The 9,150-nt window shown below is 44.1% G+C and overlaps 1 protein-coding gene across 18 annotated transcripts in view; it reads left to right on the top strand.

Annotated features, from left to right (window-relative positions):
* The window catches only part of LOC135101945 (nephrin-like), a 529,348-nt gene that overhangs the window by 395,029 nt on the left and 125,169 nt on the right, over positions 1–9,150 (top strand). For all 18 annotated transcript variants that reach the window (XM_064006385.1, XM_064006371.1, XM_064006370.1 and 15 more), the window contains one exon: positions 182–341. In XM_064006385.1, coding sequence (XP_063862455.1) covers positions 182–341 — 160 coding nt within the window. The remainder of the gene's footprint in view (positions 1–181; positions 342–9,150) is intronic.

The following is a 9,150-nucleotide window of genomic DNA, read 5'->3' as shown; positions in this document are numbered from 1 at the left end:
ACTTCTCATCAACACCTCAGAAATTATGTTCTCTATTTTTGTGTGTGTATTTTTCAGCGCGACCAGCGTTCTTTATAGTGAGGAAAAAATATAATGCATGAGCCTTCCCACTTTCTCCTTTTAATCTTAGCAAAATGAACTTATCAAAACTAACCCGCCTACTCCTCATGCCCACGCACAGAGCCAGGCCATCCTGCACCACCCTGCTGAAGGCGTCCTGCTCAGCGGCAACAGCCTGGCTCTGCGCCGCATCACCAGGCACCAGGCGGGGCCCTACACCTGCGCCGCCTCCAATGTCGAGGGGGACGCCCACAGTCCGCCCCTCACCCTCCACGTGAATTGTAAGTACCGCAGCGTGAAGGGAGTGAGCAATGGCTGTGTGTGTGTGTGTGTGTGTGTGTGTGTGTGTGTGTGTGTGTGCAGGTAAAGAGACGGAAACTAGTAGTGTGGAGCCATATTGTGTGAATGAAGAGATAGTAATTGAAGGAGATAAAGTATGTAAATTGTAAAGTAGATAGTAAGTAAATTGCACTTAAAAGAGAGAGAGAGAGAGAGAGAGAGAGAGAGAGAGAGAGAGAGAGAGAGAGAGAGAGAGAGAGAGAGAGAGAGAGAGAGAGAGACTAGGAATATAAACTGTCGTAACCTCCTTGAACTCACAAAAGTACGCACACGCACGCACGCACACAACCCGTCGTTAGATAAGAGAACGAACACTCTCCAGGCACGCAGCGCAAGGCAAGGCAAGGGAGGAAAGGAAAGGGACGCTGGGTTTCGTGTCGAAGGTGTCAGAGATCTATTGAAAAATTGTTTATTGCGTATACTGCTTCTGCTCCTCCTCCTCCTACTTCTCTTCCTCCTTCGTCTTGCCTAACTCCTCCTGCCTCCTCTCTCCATGATGGCAGACTTCTTAAGCCTCGCGAATACTTTTGTTTCCTTCCCGAGCCTGCCATTTTGGAGAGTCAAAATCATATATAATGTACATGACCCCCGCGCGGCGAAAGTTAAATCTCGACTCTTAAAAATTCAGTGAACTTAACCGCCTCGCCAATTCTGCCACTGCCACCACCACCACCACTACTACCACCACTGCCTCACACCCACCAGCATCCTCTGCCGCCATGAACAAGGGCAGTAAAGTAAATTATCTGCAGCTCTCAGTGGAAAACGGAGGCCGAGGTAAAGTGGACGGCGACGTTCAATTCTCATCGCTGTGGTTGTTCTTCGTAGGGTCCGATTCTCTTTCTCTTCCTTCTTCTCCTCCACATCCTTCTCCTCTTCCTCCTCCGTTCTATTCGTCTTCGTTTTATCTCTCATTTTTCTAATCCTCCTTTTTTTCCATAGTTATTTTTTTTTTCGTGTAATCTTCATCTTTCTTCAGATTTATAATCCGCTTTGTCGTACCTTGACATTTCTCCTTGTCTTCTCTTATTTCTTCTGTTCTCGTTTCTCTTTCCTCACTTGGCTTCGTTTTTTCTGGCCGTCATCGTCGTCGTATACTTCCTTTCCGTCTTTTTTTATCATCATCATCATCATGTTCTTTTCTCTTTCTTCTTCTTCTTCTTTTTCCTCGTCGTCGTCGTTGTCCTCCTCCTCCTCCTCCTCCTCCTCCTCCTCCTCCTCCTCCTCCTCCTCCTCCTCCTCCTCCTCCTCCTCCTCCTCCTCCTCCAAATTCACACTCGGGTTACGATTTGTATGGTAACCTACAGGAGATTTGTTTACACCAGCTTGTAGTGCATCCGACAAGAGGTGAAAATATCCTAGACTTCGTATTAACAAGTAAAAACATAGTAACGTAGAAGTTGGGCCAATATTCAGCACCAGGGTAGTTACGTTCATTGCTTAAATTAATAAATCTATGGTAATCGAAAGCATTGAAATAAGTATCCGACTGTTTTTCTCTCCCACCATAGTTAGCGTAGAAAAGTTACCCAAACAGCCTTGTAAGGATCTCAAGGTATGTAGCTGTTTGGACTTCCTTTGTATTCCCTTGTATTACTCTTCATGCCATTACAAGAAGTGGATGGAGTAGGAGAGAGAAAACACTTCAAGGAGCCCAAGAAACTCTCCAACACTTATTTTGTCGCGGTAAAGGAGGTGGCGGTGGTGGTGGGGGTGGTGGTGGTGGTACTGAAGTGGTGATGATGGTGGTGGTAGTAGTGGTAAGGATCCCTCTCCCTTCGCCTCCCCATTCCCACGTTAATTGGTGTTCTCTGTAAACATCAGAACGGTCCCACCCACCCACCCACCCACACACACACACACACACACACACACACACACACACACACACACACACACACACACACACACACACACACACACACACACACACACACACACACACACACACACACACACACACACACACACACACACACACACACACACACACACACACACACACACACACACACTAATGTTGCCTAATTTCCTCTCATTCTTTTCTTTGTGCTCTACATCTCACCCCCTTTTACTCCCCTAATCTCCCTCCTCTCCCTCTCTCTCACCTTCTCCCCCAGCAGGTTTTCTATTCGAGTCTCCCCTAATGTGGCTTCTCGCGACTGTTGATTTTTTATTTATTTTTTTCTCTCTCTACTGTTGTATAATCCAGGCCTGAGATACCCATTTTCCCTCCCCCTCCACCTCTCTCTCTCTCTCTCTCTCTCTCTCTCTCTCTCTCTCTCTCTCTCTCTCTCTCTCTCTCTCTCTCTCTCTCTCTCTCTCTCTCTCTCTCTCTCTCTCTCTCTCTCTCTCTCTCTCTCTCTCTCTCTCTCTCTCTCTCTCTCTCTCTCTCTCTCTCTCTCTCTCTCTCTCTCTCTCTCTCTCTCTCCTGTAGGTAGTAGCACAACAATACAAAGAGGAGGAGGACGGGAAAACTTCGCCTCGCGCTCCTGACTTGGCCCCAAACACACAAAGCTGCGGATTACAACCAAAGACGGGAATTTATTTTACATACACGAGTGCGAGAGGAGAAAGAGGGTTCGCAGGGAGCAGAAAAAAAAAAGGTTAAGAAGTATTTAAAAAAAGAGAGAGGCTTGAGAGGAGGACGAGGAGACTTTGCAGAATCCGTTCTTGTAGATGTAGTGCACGCTTATATCGTTTTCTTTGGTTTTCCGTTTTCTTTCTGGCGTTGCGCACCTGTACCGCCAAGACGTATCTGTGGGTTGGCTGGCTGGCCGACTCTACCTGGTTTGAGTGTTAAATGTTTCGACTTTTCTTTCTTCTTCTTTTTTTTCTTTTTTTTTTAAGGGGGGAACCGTGTTGGTGTGTTTTCTCGTTGTGGTAGGGGAGGATGAGAGGAGGGTAATCTTAGACAATGAAATAAATCTAAATAAATCTGGACTCTCTCTCTCTCTCTCTCTCTCTCTCTCTCTCTCTCTCTCTCTCTCTCTCTCTCTCTCTCTCTCTCTCTCTCTCTCTCTCTCTCTCTCTCTCTCTCTCTCTCTCTCTCTCTCTGTCAACTACTACTACTACTACTACTACTGCTATTGCTACCATTACTATTACTACTGTCACCACTACTACTATCACCACCATTATTACTGCCACTACTACTACTACTACTACTACTACTACTACTACTACTACTACTACTACTAACATCTAACTCGTCCCAGTGGTGCTGAGTGGTTCTGACATAGTTTTTCCCAGTTACCCGTGAAAAATTAAATGTAGGGACTGGTGTCATTGTACGTTATCTCCAAATAATAAAAAAAAATCCATTTCCCACGCCCTGTGTAGAGTTACTGACACACTCGATCGTATCAGTTCACTGCCGCTGCTTTGAAATACTAGCGATCTCAATTCCTGTGAACGCTGTTAATGTTTGGGATTTTTCATTGGGATTTGTAGTGGCACCTCATCTCTCTTATGGTCTTTCCACCTGAGTGCATATTAAGCGGTTTCTTTTCTCTACTTCTGCACCTTTTTATATCACCTTCTAACTTTTTATTTTTATTTTTATTCATTTTTCTTTTGGGAGGGGGGAGAAGTTGCATACCGACAAGTTTTTTTCTCTCTCTCTTTCTTTTCTGTGTCCTTGGTTGGTCTTCTCATGCATGAAAAAAAAAGAAAGAAACGGGGATAACTGTTATAGTGTCCCGTTCTTAAAAAATTGTTCCACCTTTTATTTAGGGTTGAACGTCATCCAATCCCCTCTGCCTTCTTTTCTATTTTTTTCTTTTCTTCTTTGTTCTGTCCAGTGTCATATGATTGTGTTGTTCCAGCGCTAAAATCAGTCAATCAGTCAGTCAGTCAGTCTAACCTGAGTTTAAATAATGTTCATAAGTTATTTTGCACTCACCTCTGATTAGCCTTTACATTAATTTTCCCCGACCCGCGACCTCTCCGTCATACGTAGCTCTAATGTAGGGAGGCTGAATCACTTTTTAACCTCCATAGAAAATCGTGGGACTTACGCAGAATTCACAAAGCCTCATTATTTTCGGTAACCGTATTATCATTTTATTCATCACGGAAACCGTATGGCATATATTGCACTCCATGAAGGTTTAATTGCTCCATACGTAATTTAGCTAACTGTGATCATATCCAGAAATATTATGTAATTATTTTTTTATTCGTTATAGTTTTCATGAGCGTTTCCTTATCACTTCCTGGTCGTGTGTGAGGAGCGCTTTTGTTCAGACAGGAATTACTAAGTTTTATATAAAAGGAATAAATGGTAATGAAGATTAATTTCAGACAGACGGTACAGAGCATTGTACTGAACTCTTGTTACCGTGAAATACTATCACGTTACTGTACAAGTTCAATACTGAATACCGAACACCAGGTTCGAAATACATTTATACATTCGTAACCAAATATTTCCCGCGCACATTTCCGCTATTACTTGATGCAGTAACGCAGGAATTTTCTGCATCATATCGTGTGCAATATCTAATTATTGATAACTCTCACCATTATATGAACTGGCGTTGTGTTGCAATGGGAGGTGACGGGTGAAATGGACTGGTGTGGCGCTGCCAGTGTTTCCTGTTGGACGATTAAGGCAGACTCGCTGCCCGAAAAAGCTAAAAGCTGAATTCCGTCGATTTTCCGGTCAAGTGGGTCCATCCAGTTCCAATAGTTGTCGCGGGCGGCACGAGACAATGCTGAACTCTGCAGTGTGCGCCATTCAGCGCAGTGAAGCTGTGCTGAGGAAGTTCACAACAGAGGGACTCACTCAGTCGCTTACTCATTGACAGTGACAGACAGGGAAGCGACAACGTCAAAAAGTTTTCAGATAGACAGACGTGGCTGCTTTTATATTAAAGATTGTTGTTAGTATTATTGTCCACGAAACACAAGGATCTAGGATGTATGTCTTCGTATTCACGGCGCGTCGTAAAAAGCGACTAAAAGGGACGAGGGCGGAGGGTTGAGAACCTTCCCCGGAACAAGAGTGAAGCGGAAGTGGCCTTTTTTATTTTCGTTTTTCTTTTATATTTTCTGTTATGATACTATTTGCATTTACTTTTTGTTTTCATTATGTCTGATTTTTTCCAGAATATCACTTGGCTTTCGAGACTGCAGATGCTTGTGTGTGTGTGTGTGTGTGTGTGTGTGTGTGTCGGGTGTAAGTACACTTCCTATCCCTATGTGTGTGTGTGTATGTATATATATATATATATATATATATATATATATATATATATATATATATATATATATATATATATATATATATATATATATATATATATATATATATATATATATATATATATATATATATATATATATATATATATATATATATATATATATATATATCTCTCTCTCTCTCTCTCTCTCTCTCTCTCTCTCTCTCTCTCTCTCTCTCTCTCTCTCTCTCTCTCTCTCTCTCTCTCTCTCATATGCATCTGTGTGTTTCTTTGCATATACACGCTTTATTCCTTTTGCTCACACTCACATTCACACACACACACACACACACACACACACACACACACACACACACACACACACACACACACACACACACACACACGTCTGCAGTGCTGGGAGGCAGGGAGGGGGAGAAGGAACGGTAAGACGGTTCCGTCTTTGATAAATCCCAGGTAATCCCCGGCTGGATTTAAGACCCCAGGTAATATCCGCGCCCTCGGCTTCTTCTCTTGGACTCCCTCACCCAGCCTGCTCCGTGCGCCGCGCCTCGCCCCGAGATGGTGGTCACAGCTATATTTTTGCTTCAGGGACATGGAGACCGTCGCGCCGGGTTGTTACGAGCACTGAGGCAGGTGGGGTCAGGTACAGGAAGAAGAGGAGGAGGAGCGGCGGAGGCAGCCACTGCAGAAACAGATTTACTTTTATGGTTAATGATGGTGATGAGGCAGACGAGGAGGACGGGCGTGTAGAGTGTGTGCGTGAGTGCCTCTTCGTCTGGGTCCGCACTCAGTGGTCTCACGGGCCTCACTTCCTGCACTGGTGGCGTGTATTATGAGCGCAGCTGACCTTATCAGGGCCACCTCTGTTTTGTATGTAAATTCTTTCCCAGATATGCAAAATTTTTCTTGCAGTTTGATTTGGAATCATTAGTGAATGTTATATTTCATCCCAGTAATAAATAGCGAAGAAAAGCAAGCATGTTTGTGAAGGAAAGCTGAATTGATATTTCTGCCCCGTGCAGTAAGAAACCTGGCAAGTCCGCGGGCAATATCTGCGCCGCGTCCAACACGCTCCACTTTGATCCGAATTACGAAGTTTATCATCGTTAACGAGGAAACATACCCCACATTGCTACATTTTCCGGCTTTACGCTCACGAAATCATTGAAAACTGTTTGAAAAAACGACTGCATGCTTCACCCGCCAGAAAAATTGCAAAGGTTATAAATTCACTGCATTTTTTTTTTTTTTTTTTTTTTTTTTTGCTATAAATCTTGGTAAAACGTAATGCCTCCAGACAAAAGATTGATCGCGGATGCAGCGGAAGGGAATGAAGTGAAGGGCGAGGGAGAGATTCGGGCCGACGCTGGGGAAAGATGGGCTAATTTCACTGCCCATCTCACGCGTCCATCCACGATTCAGAAAACCAACTATTTTGCAATTGGCCGGAGGACTGTGAAATATTTAGACGGAGCGGCGCGCTCTGCTTGTGGGCGAAGAGGCGGGGAGACTTTTTTACCTTCTTTGCCTGGTTCATTAAGCAGCATTTAGGCTCTTCCTACCTTCTCTCTCTCTCTCTCTCTCTCTCTCTCTCTCTCTCTCTCTCTCTCTCTCTCTCTCTCTCTCTCTCTCTCTCTCTCTCTCTCTCTCTCTCTCTCTCTCTCTCTCTCTCTCTCTCTCTCGCATTCTTCACTGTTGCCTTATAGGAATACTTTTTTTTCTCGCCTTGCTTAGGTCAATTTTCTTGAATTATTCCCATTTATACCTTCTTAAGCGTTCTGTTTTGTAAACTGTATGTTGTTTTCTTGGCTTGCTACGTAATTTCTAATTCTTTCTTTTCGCTCTCTGCTTCCATGGTTCCCTCTCCCGCCCCACCTCCTTTACTTTCTAACGAGTTGCCTGCCTACTTGCCGGCAAAGTTTCGTCCTGTCACTCACTGTCCATTGAGCGTGATACCTACCTGTTCATTACTGTGAGGGTGTGTGTGTGTGTGTGTGTGTGTGTGTGTGTGTGTGTGGGAAGATGCATGCAGGCGTGGGTGCACCTGCCATAAGACTTGTCACTCATGGAGAAGGTCTTTGGTGTTACTAAAAACATAGGCACCGGCTTAATTATTACACACACACACACACACACACACACACACACACACACACACACACACACACACACACAAGGCAACACAGTGCTCAAAACAAGAACAAGAACAATAACACCCCACGATAGATAAATTTCGAGCTCACAAACAAATCCAGCAGCACACAAAATAATCACACCGTGGAGCCAAGCAGACAGCTCATTTTGCATATAAATTAAAAGAAGAAAAAAATTATAAATATCTCATTCCAGAGTTTTCACAACAACAACTGGCCAGTCAGGAAAATACATGTACTTACATTAAAATAAACCTCATTTGTGTGTGTATGTATTTGTGTTTATGTGGGAAGGAAAGGTCAGTGTGTATGTGTGTGTGTGTGTGTAGGTATGTATGTACGTGTGCGCGTGGGCGTCAGTGCAAGGTTCGAATTCATAAATGCTTTCTTCTTTCAACTCAACAACTTCCAAAAGCAACAGATGGTTAATTAGATTTTGATGCGCGTGTTTTGCCAATGAAGATGTAGAAAACTGTATTGAAGTATCGCTAGAATCATGAAAACCCTCTTGAAAAATTCCTTTAACACTCACTAGGCCCTGATAACGTAATGAAGGTAAAATAACGAAGTGTTTTAAGAATATGACTATAAATCTGTCTCTCCCCCATTCCTTTTACACCAACAAACTTTAAGCATTTGGAGTGTTAGATCTTGCCTTCCACTGCGGCAATGGAACATGATCGAAAGTAGGATAAATAACAGGAGACAAAGAACACATTGCAGCAGTAAAGAATGAAACTCTCCAATATGCTACTTACTTACATCGCACGCCGGACGGTGGGTGATGGATGGAAGTGGCAGGAGGTGGCTATTTTATTAGACGTGACGGGGGCGGGGTGAGTGGCGCGGTGTGTCCAGGCTGAAAGGTGTACCGTGGAGGGTGTACCGTAGAAGGGTGCACCTCAGTACATACTTACTTTTCTCAATACGTACATGTTTTTATGCGTGTCCTTATTTGTATGTGTTTTATTCACCTGTAACCTGTGTGTGTGTGTGTGTGTGTGTGTGAATGTGTGTTTGTGTGTACCCTTTGCGACTGAGGTAGGTGACTGTGTGTGTGTGTGTGTGTGTGTGTGTGTGTGTGTGTGTGTGTGTGTGTGTGTGTGTCCGCGTCCGTGTCTCCCTCGCCGCCCATAAATACAGCGGGTAAGGGCTTGTAAGTGGAGTACGTTCGCGCCATTAAGTGTTTTTTGTGCTATGCTTAACGTTCGCCTGTGTCTCGGATTTTCTTTACTCGCCGCCAGGGGGATGTATTGTACGAGTAGTATGGCTGTGTACTCGCTCACCTCTCTCTCTCTCTCTCTCTCTCTCTCTCTCTCTCTCTCTCTCTCTCTCTCTCTCTCTCTCTCTCTCTCTCTCTCTCTCTCTCTTTCTGCCTACGACCA

The sequence above is a fragment of the Scylla paramamosain genome, chromosome 7 (genome assembly GCF_035594125.1).
Source record: "Scylla paramamosain isolate STU-SP2022 chromosome 7, ASM3559412v1, whole genome shotgun sequence".
NCBI lineage: Eukaryota > Metazoa > Arthropoda > Malacostraca > Decapoda > Portunidae > Scylla > Scylla paramamosain.
This window is presented reverse-complemented; position numbering and strand designations above follow the sequence as displayed.